Source organism: Amia ocellicauda, chromosome 14 (assembly GCF_036373705.1).
Source record: "Amia ocellicauda isolate fAmiCal2 chromosome 14, fAmiCal2.hap1, whole genome shotgun sequence".
In the NCBI taxonomy this organism is placed as follows: Eukaryota; Metazoa; Chordata; class Actinopteri; order Amiiformes; family Amiidae; genus Amia; species Amia ocellicauda.
Window position 1 is genome coordinate 6,871,519 of NC_089863.1, and position 23,467 is coordinate 6,894,985.

The 23,467-nt window shown below is 43.0% G+C and overlaps 1 protein-coding gene, 1 long non-coding RNA gene and 1 other non-coding gene across 4 annotated transcripts in view; 2 read left to right on the plus strand and 1 right to left on the minus strand.

Moving 5' to 3' along the window:
• Positions 1-1,053: 1,053 nt before the first annotated feature.
• Positions 1,054-23,467, minus strand: part of gal3st4 (galactose-3-O-sulfotransferase 4) — a 29,711-nt gene continuing 7,297 nt past the window's right edge. Inside the window, exons 1-4 of one of the 2 annotated variants that reach the window (XM_066722721.1) lie at positions 8,807-9,110; positions 7,138-7,248; positions 6,581-6,890; positions 1,054-6,128 (exon numbers count right to left, since the gene is read on the minus strand). In XM_066722721.1, coding sequence (XP_066578818.1) covers positions 5,187-6,128; positions 6,581-6,890; positions 7,138-7,248; positions 8,807-8,829 — 1,386 coding nt within the window. In that variant the 5' untranslated portion in view covers positions 8,830-9,110 and the 3' untranslated portion in view covers positions 1,054-5,186. Of the gene's footprint in view, positions 6,129-6,580; positions 6,891-7,137; positions 7,249-8,806; positions 9,111-23,467 lie in introns of those variants that run through there. The other variant, XM_066722722.1, reaches the window with a different exon arrangement.
• On the plus strand, positions 8,086-8,167 carry trnas-gcu (transfer RNA serine (anticodon GCU)). Its single transcript has one exon. It is a non-coding gene; the product is annotated as a tRNA-Ser (tRNA).
• On the plus strand, positions 9,184-10,606 carry LOC136768491 (uncharacterized). Its single transcript, XR_010821982.1, has 3 exons — positions 9,184-9,519; positions 9,639-9,727; positions 10,517-10,606. It is a non-coding gene; the product is annotated as an uncharacterized LOC136768491 (long non-coding RNA).

Consider the following 23,467-nt stretch of genomic DNA (forward strand, 5'->3'; position numbering starts at 1 on the left):
CATCAGTGTACAAAACAATCTTCCCTTCTAGCGCACACACAACACAGCTGCAACACACGGCTGACCTGCCACATACCCTACTCCCTTACACACATACACACACCCACACAGACACACACACGGGTGGTGGGGGACAGTGACTAATAACATACAACTGTGTTTTTAGCACTGGATGTGTGTATAAGAGGCCAGTCTATACACCCCCCACCCACTTTGGTTTCCCAGCCAGAGGAGCTTTGAATCTTTGACTGTCACAAAACAAAACAAGGAACAGAGTGAATTTCCTCCTAAACTGCCTGACAATTGGAGCTATTCAAATTCCACATCTGGGGTGGCCATATGTCCTGTTTGATAGGCGACAGTTCTGCTTTCTTCTGCTCTGTCCCCTGTCCTCTATTTTGCATTTGAGATGTCCAACCAGCCAACTTTAATTTGTGGGCCTCCATTGGTGAATATATTGCCTCCAAAAATCCTGTCCTCCCTTCTACTGACCACCTTACCTTATTTGATATCACCCTAAATTCAAAAGATATGCACTTTCACTTCACGGTCCAACGAGTGCTGAATACAGGCCACAATTATAAACACTAGTTGTTCCTAAAATTGTGAGTAAATATGGAACTGTGTGGTAGTCTTTACAGCTGTGATTATGATGAATTAGCACTACATTTGGTTAAACAAATAGTCACTATGTACTAAATGCAAAAGTTCTCTATTAAAGGCCACCTTATACACAGCTCTTATCAGTAGATATGGCTGGCCATGAAGCAAGACTGAATTCAAACGGCTGGTCTCACTCATGAGCGAAAGCATTAATTATCTTTGGAATATCAGGCCCCTTCATTAATGCAAATCAGAATACAACTTCATAACCCTTTCTTCTCAGGTAGTGTGAAGTGTGTCCACAAGGGGGTGCTGTGGTGGGGATTTGTTTAGAGTTTTCCGTTTGGCATCTATAGCATCTTTATTATTATTATTTGATTTCTTAGCAGATTATTGATAATCCTACAATCACATCGGACATTTCTTTTTAAATGATCCCAATGAGTCCGGTTTTCACTTTTTTCATTTCTTTTTTATTAATTCATTTTTTAATTTCAATCTGTTACAGTGGTAGAAAACAAAACAAAACTTCACTCACTCACACGAGTTCAAAGGTCAGTTTTTCAAGTAATACAATACTATAAAATAAAACAAAGTCAAATAAACGTAAAACGTGCTTTGATGTGAGTTTCCTTTGAAGTACCTTCCCGGCGTATTCGAAACCGTTGAAACAGTTTGAAGGGGGAAGAAATAATCCCCTGATTGCTTTCAAGAAAATAGCGGGCCTACAGTTCAGTTAATCTTCTACCTGTAGTACACCATTCCAGATTCACTGCAGAATGTGTGACATTTGAAAACCACTTCCATTGCACTATCCATTTTTACAGATGTAGGTCTCAGTAAACGTAAAACATTCACAAAACAAATAATGAAAAATCTAAAACAAACGACAAATGCAGATGTCTAAATCTTACTCAACCCTCAAAGCTAAGACAACATAGTTCATTTGTTCAACCACCCGCTTCCCACGCACCCAATTTTAAATATAATTGTTAAAATCATCACAATCAATGAAAACCAACCCCGCCCTGCTAGCCCTTCTAGCAGCCACTGCTGTAGTCCCACGATTGTCCACTAGAGGGCAAGAGAAGACAACTCTTTGGTGACTGGACTGGGCTCTGACTTGACATATATATACGCCTTCATACACCTGGTGTGATCTGTTGTTTAATATATATAAACACCCCCTATACATTTCTTTCTGTACATTAAAACAAATAATTATAACAAAAATAAAATTTTCCACCAATGACACAAGAATGATGAATGGCTGACTGACTGTGATCGAGGCTTTAAACACATGCGATCCTATTGGACGTTGGATTTCATCTCCCATGGCTTCACACAGGTTCTGGCCAATTACTATAAAGTATGACATCAGTTTGTATAAGGGGCCTTCAGCTTATTTTTGCAGAACAGAATAAGTAAGGTAACACAGTCTTAGAACTACTACTAAAACTGAGCTAATGAGGGCAATTAACAATACTTGGTTCCCCAGTTTTAACACAGGCAGTGTGTTGATGTATTTAGACACACAGTAACCTACAGATATAAAAACTACACAAAATGTAGCAGTATGTTTTACATTTGATAAACCACTACTGTATATAGCACCAACAACTGCAATTTCATGAGAGTTTCAGCTGTGGTTGAAGTGACAAGCTGAAACAGGTAAGGGCTGAATTGCAAACAGCGCTGTGACACAGAGCAAGCCTGATACTTTTTGTCCAGATGGGCTTGCTGTAGTGCGTTCAGTATGAAGCCTACTGTGCTTTGATCAGCATCCAACATGTACAATGATTAGATCTGAAAATGTGGACACTAAAACACAATGAGTTTGTTTTCTGTTTGCTCTTCTGTCCAAGAGTGAGTGTTAAGTGTGGCTTTAAGACACCAACCTAATGTCACAATGAGTTTGCTTTATTTTGTTTCCTCTTCTGTCCGTGTGTGAGTCAGTAAGTGTGGCTCTGTGTGATGTGCTTCAATAAACATGCTTTAATAAAACCGCTTGCAACACGCTCTGAGAGAAACCTGTAGGACAATGGCAGAGCTTGGATAGCAACATAGTCTTTTAGGGACTATCTGGACAAAAAGGGCCGGGACTTGACTGTGTAGCACCACTGCTGTAATTCATACCCAGGTCAATTTGTTTCCGATAGCACAGCATTGTGAACGACTGAAACTTGCATGGAAACTGAGCCACTGACACACGAGGGGCCAAACAAGTCTTAATGCAAGCCACCTAATACTTGATCACAGAGCAGTCAGCCAAATAAATACAGACGCGCACACACTTAGAGAAAACAAACAAACCAACAAACGGGTGAATAAAAAACACCATAATAAATAAATCCAGTTGTTTTGAAGGTCCTGTGTTTGGCGTGTCTCTTTCTAAAGCACTGACCCCGTGACAAAATGTTATTATTAATTGAGTTCCCTGTTTTGTAGTGCATGTAATTCCACAAAGATTCCAACCCCCCAAACATTACATTATTTGTCATTTAGCAGACACTCTTATCCAGGGTGACTTACATTTGAACCCATTCATACAGCTGGGCATTTTACTGGAACAATCTAAGTGAAGCATCTTGCTCAAGTGTACAACAGCACTGCCCCACCCAGGATTAGAACCCACACCCTTCCAGTTATGAGTCCAGAGCCCTACTCCACAGTGCTGCCAAACCTATCAAAAGGCAAGTGTCCTCCTTGGATACTGGTTTCTTGCCCAGCTAGGAAGGCTGAGCTTCATAAATTGAGCGGTTTATAAAAGTACCTATAGCAGCTTGACTGTCACACAAAATGGGGGAATACAGTCACAGTCTTTCTCTGTCCTAGATTTTCCTAAAGTACATGCAGTTTCATCTGTAGATCTCTCCTCTTTAGATTAAACGACTACGCCAAAAGACCAGGTCTCCCAAAGCACGAGATGGACAATTTGGGAGATCTCCAGACCCAGGGGAGAACTGCTGCACCAACACAACACTATTCGGAGGTCCAACAGCCCTGGTACCGTTTAATACTGTGATACAACTTTATATCGAGGCTTATTCAAGGTCAGTTCGGCATTCAGCCCATTTGTCCGCTGTGGCAGTAAACTCCAAGGCGCGCCATATGTTGTCAGGACAGCTGCTGCACTTGTAAGACACAGGAAAGCTTGGATTAGAGCAGCTGCAAGATAATAGGAAGCATACTTCCCATGCATAAATTACAGCTGTGTGTTTCGAGTGTTATTTTTTACCACGTATTTGTAATAGGAGAAACACCCTCTAGTGGTTGAACTGGGGATTTTTAAATCAATTTTTTCTCACCCATCCACTTCAGATTTCTAGCAACCAAAGCTGTGTTACGGTTAGTGACGGCCAACGTCTATCTGTGTCTCAGCTGTATTATTATTATTATTATTATTATTATTTATTTCTTAGCAGATGCCCTTATCCAGGGCGACTTAGAAAATATAAGAGCATTATAAAAGTGCAATAATACAGCTGTACTAACCAGTATTGCAATATTGTATTCTACTCTGCGTTGTTTCAAGGGAATCCTGGGAATCGGCAGGAGGACAACGTTCAGGGTAAACGAGAGGGATGGTGCTGTCAAGTGCCAGAGTCACGCAGGAGCCTACAAAACTTGTGCCAACATAACCCCAATAGAGGGCTTAAGCAGATCGGGGGGTGGGGGTGGGGGTGGGGGTGAGGGGTAGGGGTAGGGGTAGGGGTCTCAAACTGGGCCCATCTCTAGACTATTGCCCCCATGGGCTTGCTCAGAGTCTGCGATCTCAAGGACGAAGAAGGCCAAAGCTTTGTTGCAAAAAACAGTTCCTTGTCCCGGGTTCCTGTAAATAATGAAAGTGGGATTTGTGTTCGCGATGAAGTGGTCTCCCCTGCCACCAGGCTTCTGCCCCATTGAAGTCAGTCCAGTACTCTAATTAAGGGACACCCGATCTCTCTAATACTGGAGTCACTGGATACTGAGCTCCCCCCACCCCCCCAAGGGCTCATTATCTCAGCTCACATTCCAGTCCGAGACTCAGATCCTCGCCTGCCGTTGTCTTGATCAGATTGCGCCTGGCTATCCGTCACTGCTCCCTTCCCCCCATCTCCGGACCCCTCTGGATTTGGAATGGCTCAGAACTGTTTCATTCAGGCAAGCTGCTTCAATTTGATAGGGGGAGAGAGTGAGTGAGGGGGTAAAAGAGCAAGTGAGGGGCTTACTTCCTTGTCTGGGCAAGCAGTACGATCCTGACCCTCATGCTGGTTCGGGGGGGGGGAGGGTGGTGGTTGGTATGACGTTGAGCTGAACACGGACGAACACTTCCGGAGACCTGCCCCCGGGTTGGGTTGGTTGTCCTCTGGTGTCTGTGTTGGGAGAGTAGGGATGCAGCCCTTGTTGGCAGAGCCCCCTAACCCAACCCCATTCCCCTTCACCTCCGTGGGGCTATGTTGGCACAACGTCAGGGCTAAAAGAGGGGGTGAGACTTGTAAATTCCCCATCATTGGATTTGATGGCACTTGCCAATAGGGGTTCACTACAGTACCAGTATACGCCATCTGCTGCCCTGCGCTGTTCCCAGCAGATGGCGCTAGCTATCTCTGTGCCACGCCCCCTCTCTTTTCCCCTTCCGCTTCCCCTGCCCGCAAAGTCCGATTGCTCTTCAGCTCCCCAGGCGCTGCCCCCACCTTGGGAATCTCCTTCTTGGGGCTCTGAGCTGGGGCCACCCCTGGGGGTGTGGGGAACTGCTTGGCATACAGTAGGTCTTTATACTGGATCTCCGGGCGCACCATGCGCAGACAGGACTCCCTCGTGGCATTGTCCAGGCCGGGGTTGAGTTCGTAACCCAGGATTTTAACCACACCACTCTGGAAGGGCCTGATGTTCTTGTCCTGGATGCGGCCGGCTTCCACGGGACGCCCCCCGTCCAGCAGGCAGAGGTGGGACAGCTGCTCTCGCCGGGCCCGCAGCTCGGCCACCTCGCGGTCCATCTTGGGCTGGCCGAGGCGCTCCACTTTCTCCCAGAAGGTCTTGTTGAAGGCCCTGTAGAGGTGCCAGTCAAGTGCATTCCACTCCCTCAGCTTCTGCTTCTGCTCCTCAGTTAACGCCAGCATGGCAGGCCTGCCCGATACGCTCGTCCTCTGCTGCTGGGCGTTCAGGCTGAAGGAGACAACGGCATCCAGGGGCCAGCAGAGGGCATGGCGCAGGAGGACCATGGACTGGTCGAAGTATTCCGACAAGAGGATCAGCTGGAAATTGTGGCGGACCTCCCTCTCTCCGGCACTGGCCAGCGAGACACTGTAGTTAGCGTCATGGGGCAGGCCAAAGTCGAACCACAGCAGGTTGCGGGCATAGTGGTTGTTTTGCAGGCGGGGCTCGTAGTAGTGCCAGGGATTGTCTGCAAAGTCACCCAGCCCCTTTGCCCGCTTGAAGGCTGGCGCCACCGCCTTGTAGTAGGTGTAGGACGACTCGGCAAGAGCTGCGGGGTCCCGGAGGATGGTGAAGTAGAAGGTGTCCCTGGGCATCACCTTCTCCACCTGTGGTAGGGAAAGGGGGAGGGGGGAGAGGGTGCGGTAAGGAGAGTGGTAAAGTGTGGGATTAGAAAAAGGCACAGAAAGAGAGAGAGGCAAAAGAGTCAGTTTACCAGCTGACCACTCCTCTGTACTGTTTTTGTGTCTCGATGACATGACATTTTGGGCTGTGTCTTGCACTGCACTGTAGCACAATATGTAACTACTGGACTCAGCTATAACAACCTCTACTACTACTAAAGCTACTAATAATAATAATGTCAGTAGCTGCAACTACTGTGATGAATCTACAACTTAAACCATTTGAATGACAAAGCAATCACAGTGCGAGACAATATGGACATATATTTGTACACACGTGACATCTAGAGGCCATCATTCAGGGGACTGGGAGCGGAGTCTACCTCCCTACGGCAATAATCCTATCAGAACCCCCTGCCCCCTTCGCAAATGTGTACCTCAGACTTTCTGAAGCGCATGTGGTTTCCCATGATGCTGAAATCCCGGGGCCCAGATTCCTTGTACCCCTTCACCCGGAAGGCTTTGAAGGGCAAGGGGTAGCCGAACTGGTATCTGGGGGGCAGGGCAAAGTGGAGCCCCCTCTCATCCCCGAAGCGGTACAGAATGTTGAGCACGGTGCTGCTGGCCGTCTTGTGGGTCTTCAGGAACATGATGTGGGTGTGCAGTCTGCAGGGGGCGCCCAAGGCCAGCTGCAGGGGGTTCCTGTGGTCGCTGCCCGGGAACAGGGATGCCCGCTCCAGCAGGAGACTGGAAACCAAGATGGGCCGTTTGTCATTAGGCAGGTTGCTTTCAAACGCATTAAAGAACATTTGCAAAGAGACGGTTCTGGACAGAGAGACACAGAGCAAATTTAAGGCCTTGACTATATTCACTGTATGCACTCGGTGGGCCTTATAGTACACTATAGACTAAAGAGACTGGAGCTGGCGCTGTGTGGACTATAGTACAGGGCCCGGACTGGAGCCAGCAGCAGATATAGACTGTGTGTTTTCACCTCTTATTGAAGTTGATGCCCAGCAGCTGCCCGGTGAAGACTATGACCATGAAGACCCCCAGGGCTTTCCACAGCAGACCCAGCCGGCAACAGCCAAACCAGCGCATCCTCCTGAGAGAGAGAGAGAGAGAGAGAGAGAGAGAGAGAGAAATTCAATTGTGTGTGTGTGTAAGAGGTGGGTGGGCAGGAATAAATACAGATACCCCGCAGTACATTAACTCTGAGTGAGAGAGATTAAAAAAGACAAAGAAAAAGAGTGAGAGAAAACCAAACTGAGAGAGAAAGAGAGAACGATGTAAAAAATGTATAAGGTATAATGGAATAAGGTATCAATATGGGAAATTACTGAGCAGTCAATCTGGCCATCTGTGACTCATAAAGAAGCCACTTCAGAGGATTCAAATGTAAGAGAGGGAGAAACAACGCAGAGAGAGAGAGAGAGAGAGAGCCCTGCATACAGACAGTCAATCTGATCAAATCCACAGTTAACGGTATCCCATTATTGTAGTGTCAAACAATTGAAAACAGCGCAATCAAAACGTTTGAAACCGTCGAAAAGGAGCCGTATAAAATTAACCAACCATTGAAACAAAGTGGCGAACAAATTGTCAACAGCATCATTCTGCCTAGTTCAAATGCATCTCCGATTCTCTTGTTCTCCCGTTTTCCTGTGTGCCTCTATTCCATGTATTCGAACAGAACCGCTGTCAATACAGGCAAAAAATGGCATCTGTCAGTGAGCCTTAAAGTCGATGGCAGAGTGATCGATTGTGTATACAGCCGCACACCTGCAAGAAGAAAATCCCAGATCTGACTCGTCTACTGCTTTCAATGTATAGGCGTACTACACCACTTTGAGTCCGACATCCTTAAATCACCTTACCCCCCCCCCCCAAAGTATGCACGATGCACATGGTTCAAATACCCCCGCAATGCCGACAGTCCCTAGACGAGGTGGCCGAGTGGTTAAGGCGATGGACTGCTAATCCATTGTGCTCTGCACGCGTGGGTTCGAATCCCATCCTCGTCGGTTCCCTTTTATCAACACATTCTAAACAAACATTCTATGTATCCATGCACTCTAAATGGTAGCTGTTTATATTGAAACAATGACTGTAACAAAATAAACCACCGATTTACTAATTCAACATCTATTATTATTTACAGAGGTAGAACTCCTCTACAAGGGATGACACGAGTTTACAAACCATAAAAGCGTAGGCATTCCCGTATTTATATGAAAATGCATGTATTTATCTAATTCATATACTGAATGTGTTTATGTTTTAAAAACCTGCTTAAAGGGGCGTCGTGTTCAAACGAATACTGTCAACAAGACGCGCTGACAACGATAACTGCACAAAGATGCATTATTATTGTTGTTATTAGCTTATTATTATTATTATTATTATTATTATATTTAGTGTTAATGGTAAGGATGCCGTGGCCACCCAGGCACCAGTTCACATGCCAATAATGGTACCACACCTGAACCGCTATAATAAACAATAGATGGATAGACAGAAGAAGACAAAAAAAATGCAATATGCTTGATCAGTGTCAGAGATGCCTGACTGAGAGCAGAAACCGCAGCAGATCTGCTTCCCCGCAGCCTCCTTCGGCACCGCCGCGGCCCCCTGTGGGCCACCCGAGCGGTCCGTCCCCTTACCTCGCCCTGCGTCTGAGCGCCATGGCAGTCCGCGGCCGGGGATGGAGACGCAGCGCATCCCGGAGGAGCGGCGCCGGGCTCCGAGAGCAGAGAGGCGGCGGGAGAGAGTGGATCGAGAGCGGTCCTGGGCTGAGGACGTGTGCGCCGCTGCTCTGGCTCTCTCCCCGGCTCTGTGTGTGCGCTTCAGCGGAGGGACAGAGAGGCGGGGGCTGAGCATGGTCGGGGCACACTTGGGCACGGATTGACGTCACGCAGCAGCCAGTCTCTGCGCTCGGTGGACTGCCGGAGAGATGCTAATAAGCCAGCACTCAATTCAAGAAGTGGAGAGAGAGAGAGCGGCAGTAACAGGAACTGTGTTACCAGACACGCACCCCCGCCCCCTCTCAACCGCAGAAGCACAAGCGCAGCACATACACGCACACCAAAACAGAAGGGTGCCACCTGAAACCAGTGCGACTTCAAAACTAATTTCCTGAAGCTCAGAAAGAACTTCTAAACAACATCGCGGTTTTGTGCTTATCTTTTTTTTAAGCAAAACTCAAGTCTAGCTGGCTACAGGAAATACGTTTAAAGTATGAGAATGAAGTTACATTTTTCCAGGGATCTTAACCTTCACATTCTACAATGCTCTGCAGACTCCAGCAGTGACCGTCTTTGCACGCACTTCAGTTCCTGCAGTGATAGCGTCTCTGTTCATCCCAGAGAGAAAAAAAGTAAAATATATTACTATAACTTTAAATATCAGAATTACTTTTTATACATGTTAACTTCTTAAGCGTTTGTTGCCTTTACCGGAATACGTACAAATAGATAACAGTATAATTGCACACAGGTACAGTCACAGAGCGCCTGGTGACGCATAAAGCTTCCCTGCGGCTATGGAGAGCTATTTTTATAAAGACTGGATCCTGAGATGTATTTGTAAGTAGTATTTGGTTATTTGTATTATTTCACCTATAGTTTTGTTTGGCCACTTGGGTATGTGTTTGGGACACCTCTCACAAACGGCCTCGTACAGTGGGTTTTGTTTCTCCTATCAACACACAAATTGGTACAGTTCTTGTTGAGACGCCACTGAAAGGAAAAAGTTGAGCTTCAGTGAGCTATACATAGAGGTGCCTTCTTTAGGTGATGTGAAACATGGCTTTGCATATTTAAACAACGTGCAGAAAAAAAACAACGTTTTTTTTATCTTGTGTTATGTGTATTGTGTTGCTCCAAGCGATGTTCTGAGCACAAAATAAGAAAATTTAAATTGGGCCAGTCCTTTTAGAGGGAAATTCCCATTTTTTAATGTCAGCTGAAGAAGTTAAACAGTAACAAAACACTGTATATTAAATAATCAATAAGAGTGAATCACACAAAATAAATGTGTATTACAGATTACCAGTTTATTTAGTGTTTCACCACTAAATTCAAGGGTGAGAAAATAAATGAGTTTGGCTTTCAATCGCTTATAAATATTGAAATCATAGCATTGGAAACACTTGTTGTTTTTGGTTCCAATAAAGCACATCAAAGTTTGAATGTGTGTGTCCAGAGAGAGAGAGAGAGAAAGAAAAAGAGAGTCTAAAACAGTCTCCAAAATAAAGAGACAGACACCAAATTAAATTAATTACAGTAATGACAGGTTGTCAAATTATTTATAAAAAAAAAGTTTTAGCTAGTTTGATATTGTTTCATATGCGCTGTATTACCTTTCTATTGCAGAACGTACCAGTACGTCAATACTCCCAGAGGACCACCTCACTGAGAACGTACCGGTACGCTCTTACTACTCAAAGGGTTATAAGGAGTCATGGTGAGGTGATGAGCATCGCAGTGGTTGGTTCAGGGCTGTCACACTCCTGGACACAGTCAGACATACAAACTGGACTCCACCCTGAGGTCTGGAAAATAAACAACACAAACCTGTAGTTGTGTGTGTGTGTGTGTGTGTGTGTGTGTGTGTGATACTGCTGCCCTACAATGGACTGGTCACCCAGCCAGGTCTGGCTCTGGCTCACTGTGACTCTGTACTGGATGAAGCAGTTACTGAAGACGTGGGAATGGATATTGATTTGCCAACCTTCATGAAACCGAAATTCCTAACTTCCCCATAGAAAAAGTACAGCTAACGTCAGTTCTGGTGGCAAAAGGCGCCACAATGCAGAAGCAGCATAAAGCAAAACAGTGAACACAGAGTTGGCATGACTGAAAATCACATGTTAATGCAGCTCCCCCCTCTCTGTCTCTCTCGCTCTGTCTCTCTCTCTCCCTCCTTTCCTGGGTGATTTGCGTGCCAATCAGAATGAAAGCCTTCTCCTTCAGAATGCCGCAAAATTGAATTGGGTACAAAAACACATAGCTGAAGAATGATGCGCTTTTATTGCTCTCTCTCTCGCTCTCGATATCTGCGAGCCTCTTAATTAGACAGCGCCATGCCAATAGGGGTTTGAATGGCAGGACGGGGGAGGCTGTAAACAATAAAAGGGTGGATTTAAAAAAGATAACAAATCCCAGTTCTGTAAACATCTGGCTCATTTCTTGCTGCTCGCTGCAGAAATCCATAGCACAGCCGTCAACTCTCAGGCATGTCACGGGAGACTCCCAGAATCTGAGCCCTGCTGCTGGACAGCCCCTGCAATAGAATCTCTCCTCTATTCATCCAGCAATCTATTCGATTCCCAGCCAAATATCTAAAGAAACTGTTGGCGTTTAGGACCCAGGGGGTGATACAGGGTGGAGGAAGTCATGCAGGGGACCCTGAAAGCTTCAGCAATTAATGCAGTAGGCAGAGATTTGTTTGGGTGATTTTTATTTTTCAAAAAATAGTATGGTCCTATAGTAAGAGTTTAAATAGTCTGGGCCCCTAAAGTATAGTCCACACACTGCTGGATCCAATCTGTGCCCTATGCTGCAGTTTCACTCAATAAACACACACACACACACACACACACACACACAATATGCCAGCTCACCTACAGTCACATTCACAGGGTGACAATTTGTAACCCATTTATATAAATATATCTCTGTATCTGTAGATAAATAGATATACAGATATGCATCTATATATAATCATCTCATCTGTGTGGGCGCATTATAAACTGACACTTTTCCCCCTGAACCCTAGGTTCATTAAATGCTAATACCAAACCCTAAAGGATAGGTTTGGACCGTGACCTCTCTGTTTGCTCAGTGCTCTTACAATGGCCGTCTCCTCTTAGCACAGTTGCCCTTGTCTGGTCTACACTGCCGGGTGGGGAGTAATTGCTAATAAGATCTTTATTCTCTTGCAGATATATTTAGCTTTAATGCTGCCTAATCGCGGGACAGGCAGCCACGGAGCATCGCTGACACAGACTCCACCTGCTGACGACAATGTATTTATGCATGTCAATCACTCATGCATGTCAGTTTTCCCTGTCAGCATTGGGATCCCGTGATGTTTGTGTGCTTTATCTGTGTTTTTTTTTTTAAAGAGTGAGAATCAGACTGCAGTCTCCACTGATGTTGTTTGGCTACGGTCACCTAATCACGTGTACACACTCTCCAAAGCACACCACATGGGGTGGATTTGGTTACAAGGTAGGAAAGAGGATTTAGTGCTGGCCAAATCAAGTTGGCAAATCGCAAATCGCAGTTGTACCCTTTGGTGTTTTGATTTATAAATAGTTGAAAGTGGCTTCTCACAAAAAAACAGGGTATAGCTTTTTGTTCTTTGCCGATCATGGGTAGGGCAAAGTTATGATGTGGTCTAGTCCTTAATCTGAAAATAAACCCCAAAACAGTGATGATAATGCCTCACGCAGGTGTTTCCAGTAAGAAAGGAAAACATATATATACATATATATATACATATAATATAATATCATATATAATAAAAACAGTTGTATGTATAACAAAGATATTTTGAGGTGCTGAAAGTGTGTGTGTGTTTATACTTGGTCGTTTATGCTACCTGCTGATGTCACACAAAACTTATTTGCATTTTGTTTTTCTAAACCAGTCACCAGTTTCTTAATAATAACAATAATAATAATAATAATAATAATAATAATAATAAATAGGCATTTGCTGGGCTGTTGCACTGTCCACTGTACTGTGAGCTGTTGTGCAGAGACTGAAGAAGTGTGTGCGTGTGTGTGTGCATGCCTGAGAGAGACAGACGAACACAGCAAGCTGTGAATCAGTACATGAACATCACACTGAGCAACAGAGAGCGAGGGAGAGAGAGGGAGATCATTAAAACAGTCACTACAGTACATTAAAACAGTAGTGTGGCTGAGAGCTAGACAGATAGATAGAGAGAGACAGTGAGAGGGGGGAAGGGAGAGAGAGAGAGAGAGGGCTGAATATAGTACATTAACACTGCACTGAGCCAGAGAGAGAAAAAGAAAGAAATAACTTATATTTTATGTGTGTGTGTGTGTGTGTGTCTGAGAGAGAGAGGGGGCTGAATACAGACACACATGACATAACAGTGAGACGCAGAGAGAGAGAGGGAGAGACAGAAATTCAATTTTGTGTATGTGTGACAGAGGGGGGTGGGCAGAAGTTAATATAGACACACTGGACTCTGCAGAAAATTAATCCTTCCCTGAATCTGAGAGAGAGAGAGAGAGAGAGAGAGAGAGAGAGAGTGATGAAGAAATGGAGAGAAAGAGAGCGAGATGCCCTGTTTGTATGTGTGTGAGAGCGACATAAGAGGTTGGGTGAGTGGGTTGTGGTAGGCTAAAAAAAAAATGTTTTTACAGCAGCTGTGGTTGCATACAGAGAGAAGAGAGAGAGAGAGAGAGAGAGAGGTGTATCAATCCTGGGAATGACAGAGCAGTCAATCGGGGCATCTGTGACTCATGCGAAGGCCACTTTCAGAGCTTTAATATTTGATAGGGCAGGAGGCCACTTTGTAGAATCAGGTTTGTATTATTCAACAGTGGCGGATAGTTAATCTTCACTGTGGTGGAGCCAGAGAGAGAGGGAGGGAGGGAGGGAGAGACGGAGTGAGAGTGAACTCTGAATGCAGACACAATGTTCAGTGCATTAACACCAAGCTAACAGGGTGAGGGAGAGATGGAGAGGTGGGGTACTAAGTAGAGACAGATTATGGGAGCTTAATGGTCATACATTGGCTACCAAAGACTATTAGAGAGAGAGAGAGAGAGAGAGAGAGCGAGAGAGAGGGGAACAAAAGCATGTTATACTTTTGGGTTTGTGCCTCAGATTTCAAGGAGGAATGATAATTATGTTGATCATGTTGATGATGATGTTTTTTTAAATTCTGGATGGCCCTGGAGTAGGAGAAGGAGAAAGAGATTGAATTCAATAGAAAGGGGGATAGATTTAAAAAGTAGAATCATACCACAAAGAGCAAAGAGAGAAGCAGAGAGGAAGGGGGGGCAAGGACAGAGATGAAAGAGAACTCAAAAGTAGAGAAGGATGAATGACGGAAATTAAAAAAAGAAAAAGAAAAAAAAAGAAAGAGGAGAATATAAAGTGGAAGACATAGATGTTACTAGCAGCTCCTCCTCCCACAGAGTCTGTGCAGTGGAGAAAGAGATGCCATTGTTTTTGTCTCGTCCTGTAGTGACCTGTACTGGATTGTAGTGGACTATTGATTGGTCCTGTAGTGACCAATAGTGTATTATGGTGGACTGCAGTGTCCTGTCCTGTAGTGACCGGTAATGGACTGCAGTGTGTGGTCCTGCCCTGATCTGTTGGATTGCTATATTAAGACTGAGGCAAGGCCAGACGGGACAAGGCCCAAATTCCATGACTTCATTATAAGTATTTGGAGAACAAACTAAAATATGCAAGTGCCTCTGGCTTTCAACGCCAAGGCTGCCTATCTCTGCTCCACATCACGGTCTTGGGAAATTTCAGTCCTGCAGCTTTCTGTTCCCACCCAGCTCTCCATGATGACTTAAACATGTCTTTAGCTGATCATCTGCGTCCTCGGGGCATATAAACAGTCCAGAGATTTCAAGGAAAAGGCACAATTGATAGGAGGCACATTAATCTTTCCAACCTTGTGGAAGTTTAAGCATTTATGCTCCTCCAACTTGCAATTAAGGGGTTCACGTAAAGAGAGAGGGGAAGAGGGAGAGGGGGAGAAGTAAACCCTACAATCTAAGTGTTGAGTGATTCCCTCAGTTCTTTCCAAGCACTGATTATTATGATGATGATTATGATAGCAATAGTAAAAGCAATAATAATGTAGCAGCTCCTCTGTTCTCTCTGTCACCGCAGCGTACGGATCTGCAGATCTTCAAATAAACAGTTGTGAATGCAAGACCACAGACGGGCTCGTTTCACTTTAATTACACTGCAAACCACGTAATTAGGAGCGTCTCGTTCACTTCAATCGCTTCCCTGAAAAACTGCTGTGCCAACTTGCAGGGCTCGGCACTTCTTGATGCCGAGTGGGGGATGGGGCTAGTGTTGGGGGGGAAATGAATGCCTTTATATAATCTAGTGTAATTACTCCCCTCTCCCATCCAATTAAGAGACAAGTGGTGGAGGTAGGCGTAGGACGCTGTAGTACTGCAAACCGCATGAACTCCGTGTGGATGCAATTTCTAAAGCTGTTAAAGTGCTCCAGTGACAGCTTCCGGCTCCCAGCAGCATTGGCACCCAAGGGAATGATGTCCTCTCCGTGTTAATGCCATTAAAAACTACGTCATTCTAAACTGATATACTTAACTTGGAAACTTGCATTTGCAACCTGTGTGTTACCAGGAGTTTTAAAGCATTCTGTCTGCTCATAATTAATATCTACATTTTATGGTAGCGTTTGAAAACCAACGTTGCTTTGGATAAAAAAACATATGAGTTATTTAATTATAATGTAGCAATCAATTATTATCATGTTTCTTAGCTGACGCTCTTATCCAGCCACACTTACAATTTATCACATTATTTTTACATGTACGATTACCCATTTATACATTTATTTTGGGGGCAGTTAGATGGGTAAAGGGCAATTTCCCCCACCTGGGATTGAGCCCCAATCAACACTCCTCAATGCTGCCCTGCTTATATACCTACAATATATAAATATATGTTTTTAAATACAGGTGGACAATGCGATGTACTATCCAGCATTATAATACATGAATAGTAGAAGAAATAAACCAATCAAAACAACATAGGACAACACTGATTTCTTTACTTATTAGTAGTGGTCTCTTATTCAGCCTTTTCTACTAGTTTCGGCCAGAGTCTGTCTTTGTGACGTAACTCTGCTGCTGAGTTATGTCACACAGGCAGACTTCAGCCCCCCCCCCCCCCCCCACACACACACACACACCATTCTTTGCGTATGTGTTATTTCGGTGGGAGGGGTGTGACCAGTCTGCTGGGAGTGACGTCACACAGACGCCTTGGCAAGATTAAATCAAGAATGTTGGCGCTGCGAGTCGCTCGCAGAAGCATTAGCGCATGTCTGCGAATGGAAATCGCGCTGCTAAACTATCGCGGTATTAAATCTGACCCGCAAAACGACCTTCTGGCAGCTCCTTTCTTGCACAACGCGAGAGAGTAACACAGCTTTCACACAGCCGCTACTACAACACTACACCACTGTACTCAGCCGCGCTTTCATTTTTAGTTAGATGCTACTCTCGTCTAAGTTTTAATGTAAACCCCATGATGTACAGTTGTGTAGTTTGCTATTAGCGGCTGGTTAAAATTGTAGTTAATCCCGCCCAACAATACAGTGGAAGTGGTTACATTTTCGCTGTATTAAATCAAGAAAATATCTGCCGAGAAAACTCCCTGACAATGCGCTCTCAGCTGCTCCAGTTTCAGACACTGCGGATTGTCTAAAACCTCTCGCTGTTAAGGCCCAGTGGAGAGAAAGCCCGTCCGGCACAGGTTTGCGCAGGCGCAGCTCCGGGTTCATTCACAGCCTCCACGGCTGTGTTCAGTGGAGATAACTGGTGTACAGTGCGCTAATAATACATTAGATGTTGCGCCCAACATCCACATAAACGATATGTTGCTTATTATTCGTGCACACAGAGAAAATATGTTGATATTAAATGTCATTTTATATTGTGTTTTGTTCAGGAATGTGTCAGTGTTCGATTCGTTTTGGTTTCATGACTTGTTTAACTCGTTTATCTGCCCTGGCTTTCTTCCTTTCTTTCCTGTCTTAACAATTGATTCCTTCTTATCAGATCTTTCGTGGGAAAAGTGCTACTATCGAGTGTATATTATTGCACCTCACTCGTACTCACTACAATGATGTATATTCAGCCTATACCCTATGTAAGGGGGGTCTTTCCATGCTTGATACATTTGGATACAACGCACTCACGGATTGAATGTGGATTTTGATGGATCATGTTGTAGCCGACGTTGGGACAGTACAGTATTTCTACAGTCACGCATCTCTCTCTATAGGCTGCTCGGGGGCGTTTCTCGACTGACAGTTATAAGGGCTGGAAAACGGTGTTTACAGACGCGTAATGGGGGGGAGTTTGGACGCTGTTCTCCGTCGCTTCGTACGTATTTGATCGTAATATTTTTACGGGGGCTGACAGAAAATACAGGGGGGCTGAAGCCCCACTGAATAGGGTCTAGCGACGCCCGTGGGCTATATGTATATTTGGGAGTGAAGGCGACTTTTAAGACACGAACACTGAATCGCTGTATAATTGCTCTTATGAATATGTACACAAAAAGGTAAAGCGTCTGGAGACTCTGGATGACATTTATAGAATATTGTTACAGGCATATATGGTTGTATAACTTGCAAGCCAGTACACATACAAGTGTGTGACGTTTATGCACTGCACGTTGGGTGGTTAAAAAACTCAAACCAAAAAAAAAAAAAACCTTTCACAATGTAGCGCAAACATTTAGGATTTTAAGAAAATATTATTCTAGAAAAATATGAACTATTTGAACAATCAATTATCTAGTAGCAGGTCACCAACGTTATGCCGTTATCCTAGACACAGTAGCCTATATAACATGGAAATGATAACGATACACTACTGTACCGTTCTGCACCGTTACATTGACACACACACAACAAGGTTGAAACAAGGTTGCAATGTTAATAGCAATTACCACTAATTGATCGATTTAATTGTCAGAAGAACCAGTAAAACTATTCAATGTAATGTTTCCTAGGTTTTCGAAGGGGAGATATGGCCAATTTCTTATATATATATATATATATATAACAACCGCAACAGCATAACGAAACCCGCAATGTAGCCTCAGTCAATCATTCATTACTAATCACAGATCACACACGCATGACGCAATTCTCTATACAAGAGGAAGTGGACTATTATGACAATTAAAATTATAATGGCAGATACCGATGCCCGCCCTACACTTTCAGATCCATCGGAACTTTCTAGACCTTCCAATCACCTTTTCAGGACGGGGGTCTGGGGGTCCTCCACCAGAAAATGTAAAAAATTAAATACCTGCAATGAGCGATTCTGAGTCATTTCGACAACTTATATCAATATCCCCATGAAATATAGATTTGCTTCACAACGACATATCACAATGGGACACATCCAGTGAACAATCACACATCAACCGACATTATACCGGCAAACTAGGGGCCGGATTTAATAAAATCTTTGACCCCCCCGCCAATACAAAACTACAGAACTGAACTCAGTTGTGGCTTCATTCTTCAGTTAATCGTTTATTCTAATAATTCATGTAACCACTATGATGTTCATTTGTATTAGCCAGTGAGTCAGTTTTTATTGAATGCACCGCGCTACACATATTATTATTATTATTATTATTATTATTATTATTATTTGTTTATTTATTGTCAGTCTTACAAAACAGAGCAATACAAAGTGCACATGGCCAGTAAACTCTGATTTAAAGCGGCCCTGAATAAGAGATTTGCATTGTTCTGGTATTCACATATAACAGAAGATATCAGCATTGATCCACCGGCTACAGATAACGCCTGGATAAGGTGACTTTGTTTTTATTTCATATTTTTTTCTCCTACTCATATTTGTAGCCGCTATACAGGTTTGTAATTGTGTTTCAGCCGGTAGATTCATGCTTTCGATTTACAGCGCGGAGCGGAAGATTTCTGTACCTTCAGGAGCCATCGCTGGGCCGAATTAAATCACAACTTTGACCCACCCGCTAATAGCAAACTACACACCTGTACATCACAGCGGTTACATTTCTGATTAGAAGAAAGGGTCATCTTACTGAAAATGAAGCCGCAACTGAGTAGTTGTGTAGTTTGCTATCAGCGGGTGGTTTTGATTGAATCCCGCTGTCTCTCCGCCTCTGTTTGATCTTGAGCAACAAGCGCCCTGATTGGCTCGCGGTTTCTCTCGCGCTGCCCGCCCATCCCAGAAGCCACGCCCCCAGGATCAGGCTCCTCCCCCTCGCAGCTCCTCATATTTTAGATTTTATTCAGCTGCGAGATTCCCTCCTGCGGCTCTTCCGCGACGTTTTGATTTAATTCTGCCCCTTTTCAAGACTACTACTGGCGATGGCGCAGCAGCCTGCCAGATCATTAGTTTGTTAAGAGTGCTATATGATACAGTCAGGCAGGACTCCGAGTTCATTTCGTATATGCCTTACTGGAAGTTCCCACACATTCTCACACACCGAGCAGGATACAGGGTGTATTTGAAAATTGCTTTACTTCTTTCTTTTTTCCCCAAAGTTCCTTTATAATGTTAGGAGCTCGCAAGTGCTTATTAACTAAGACAATTTAATTGCCTGCCTACACACACAACTGCAGTTGTATCACCCCCCCCCCCCCCTCCAAACTACTTAATCTTGGGTTGGGTTGGATTTTAAAGTGTCAATTTAGGATATAATAAGTAGGTCTCAGTTCCACGAAGAAATTCTGCAAAATTCTGCCAGTGCTCTGGCAACACAATCTTCCCGAGTAGACAGCAATGCTACAGCCTGTTACAGTTTCCAGGGGTGGGGGTGAAATGTGAGGCCTTTGATGTTCCGTCACACCTCAAATAAATTAAATGGTTTGAATAAATTATGGTTTGAACTCCAATAACTGTACCCCCTTCTAATACAAATATCAACTGTTGGGATGATAATAATAAATGCATTTTTGGAGATACTTGCCATTAGAAACTCTGCACACTCACTTGTTGGAAAGGTGGCATCCTATGATGGTGCGGTGTTGAAAGTCACTGAGCTCTTCAGTACAGCCCATTCTACTGCCAATGTTTGTCTATTGCTCTTATATTTTGTAAGTCGCCCTGGATAAGGGCTTCTGCAAATAAATACATAAATATAATAATAATAATAATAATAATAATATATATTTTTTTAACAAAAACTTTTTCCACAGGTCATAGCCTTTAGTTTGGTGGGTTAGTGTAGTACCAGAACACCTCTCTGCTACGGATATAACACATGTATTCCTTATTTGATGGTAAAACCCACTAAACTCTCTTTAAAGTGATCTGTCTAGTTGTGCTACATGTAATTTATGGAACTACACCATCCCAGCTCCTCCATCACCCCTGCTTATCTTTATCACATGCAGCTGGACCCTGATATCCACCGTTCCTAAGTATAGTGCTAGCTGCAATTAATTAATTAATTCAATGTAACAATGTACTTCTTTACACGCTTGAGTTTTTCAGGTGGAAGTTGAAAGCATTTATAGCCTTATATCTATGTGGATCAAGGCCCGCTTCTGACAGATACATAATTTATGTTATGATTTTATTGTAGTAAGTTAAAAAATTTAACTAATGAAACTGTAATATAAAAGCTCATCAGGATCTGAGACAATAAGATAAGATCTCCAGACTACACTCAGCAAAACCACTCTACAGGGTGAACACAGAGTGATCTAAAGAAACTTAAATCAAGCCTTATACATACACACACACACACACACACAAAACACTTGATCATTGTATTTACTTAATCTTACACTCATCTATTGTTTAATTTTTCTATTTGATATTGTCTCTAACTCATTTTAATTCATTGTATTGAGTAGTAGTAGATTACTGAGATTATACTGATTATTTGACTTTGTTGAATTTGTCTGCATTTCCATTTATTTTAATGTAATCTATGTTTGGGATATCTGGGGTATTAAAACAGTCAAGGTCTCAATGTGTTTCTCATTATTAGACATTTATAAGTAGCTCTGTGTGAAGAACAATACTGTTACAGATTTTATTTTTATTTATTAATTTTATTTTTCATTAAAGCATTTTAAAATCACTTGTTATTTCAACATTTTAAATTTGGACTGCTGAGATCTGGGAGCTCTTGGACGGTGCTAATACACAATGGTTGGAAAAGTAGCATATTACTCCAAAGGCCACGATACACTATGACATTTCCATGAAATCCGATTGCATGAAATCGCACGATTTCATCGGGTGAAATCAGATGAAATCGTGACGCAATCGCATGATATATAAATGGCGTTTTGTAGCGAGACTACGTGGTGAAGTTTGGAGTTTTGAAAGAGAATAGCAAGAAAGAAAATCGAGATTGTAAATACTTTCTGTACAGGCATATTTAGTTATGGCAGCTTCAGCCATGCTGTACATTGTGGCAAAAAGAAGACGGCTTCACTGAAGTCTATGTAAGTGTACACAGTGATCGAATTGGGTTAGAGTTTATGGGGGGTCCTCTAATCCTGTGGGGGTGGGGTATTGCCAAAAAAAATCTTTTCATAATGACATTATCCTTCAAGAAAAGACTATGGGCATAAATACGTAAATAAGTATTTTATAATCTCCCTTTAAAAAAACAACCATTACAATGATAACCTATTTTTTTGTTTTTAATGTTCCTAGAACTCGCAGTGATAAAATAAGGAAGATATGGTTTAGGCAACAATTACCAAAAAAAGTTGGTAACACATTTCTTCGCAGACGCGAACAGACTACATGCAAATAGGCTGACATTAAATGAAACAGTGTAAGCAGTATTTTCTGTTCAATCATAATGAGGAGAAATGAATAACTTAAATAATTTCATTCAGAATGAGGACGTTTGTTCCATGTAACCAAGTTTTTCAGAGTAACGTTAGCACAGCTACCTACAATTATCTGATAGATAAGATCAAACAAAACAAAACCAAAAATCAGCTAGAGGCTACCAATGAGCTGCTGTTCAGCACGAAGGTGAACAATGCGATAGTTATAGTAACTAAAGTTAAACAATGCTAACTCAGAGAAGAATGTGATGTCTACACTTACTCAGCTGGTGAAAACTCGAGAAGATCTGAGGTCCGGACCACAGCGACCTCTGAACAGTGGTCAGGACCTCGGAACCTGTATGCATATGAACACTTTAATACTATTTGATTTTGATTTTCTGTTTTTTTTTTTTTTTTTTTTTTATAAGAAATACCTATATCGGCTACTTAGTGATTAACATACTTAGGGCCGGATTAAATCAAAACTTTGACCCACCTGCTAATAGAAAACTACAGAACTGTACTCAGTTGCGGCTCCATTTTTATTAAGATGCCTCTTTCTTCTAATCATAAATGTCATCGGTATGATGTACAGGTTTGTAGTTTGCTATTAGCAGGTGGGTCGAATTTTTGATTTAATCCGACCCTTAATCACTTCCCCGTTATTGTACGGAATAATAACAGTAAACACATTATTATTATTATTATTATTATTATTATTATTATTATTATTATTATAACAGTAGGGCTAATAGTACTTGTAATAGTAATATTATATGTTTGTGATTATTATGATAGTTGTTTGGACATGTGCAAGTCGACAATATATTTTACAGTACATGGATTTTAGACGGTGTGTCCAAGAAAACAAAACAAAACATAAAACCCATCCCAGTTTGAGCTATGTGATCTGGACCACTACTTGGACCACAGTGCCGAGGTCCGGACCACTCGGTCGCTGTGGACCTCGGACCACAAAATGCTCCGCTGCCTCAGTCGCTGCTGTAACTGATTCCAAAACTGCGAGTTGTCGCACGAGTCAATGTCGGGAACGAATTGACCTGCTCCCTACTGCTTAGAACGTCTAAGAACGTCTTTAGAACGTCACTGAAGAAAAACAATCGATTCTGGAACACTGATGACATTCGGAAGAAGCCGACAAAGTCGTCTCGTGTCAGGGCATTAATTTCGACAAAACATAATATTTTTATTCAATGAAATATCGGGACCCCCCAAGTTTAAAGTTTTCACTCTTATGGGGGGTCTCTTACCCGTTATAGGGGGTCCCGGACCCCCCCAGCCCCCCCTCAATTCGAACACTGGTGTACACTCAGTATTTGTTGCAGAAATTAATTAAAGCAATACTAGTTTCAGTATTGTACTATGTAAAAATATATTTGCATGAACGAACGAAAAAACTAGCAGAAATTGAGTAATGTATTTAAATGGAAATTTGAACATAAAACATAAAAATGATTGTTATAAATGACATCAAAGTGTTAATTTGCGGGGTAATCGCTCCGTGTCCACTCAATCTGACTACAGTTGTAGACACTTGTAATACTACACAATGCCTGTGTTTTTCAAGCACATGAAAGACTGTAGACTGTAGGTGAGGTAGAGATTGCGACTTAAACGTGATTTGCGTTTATGCAGCTAAAACACTTTAGGCATATTTTATACATATATTCTGGAAAATCACGAACAAGTATCCACAGTGTATTGAGGAACACAGAGTAATCAAA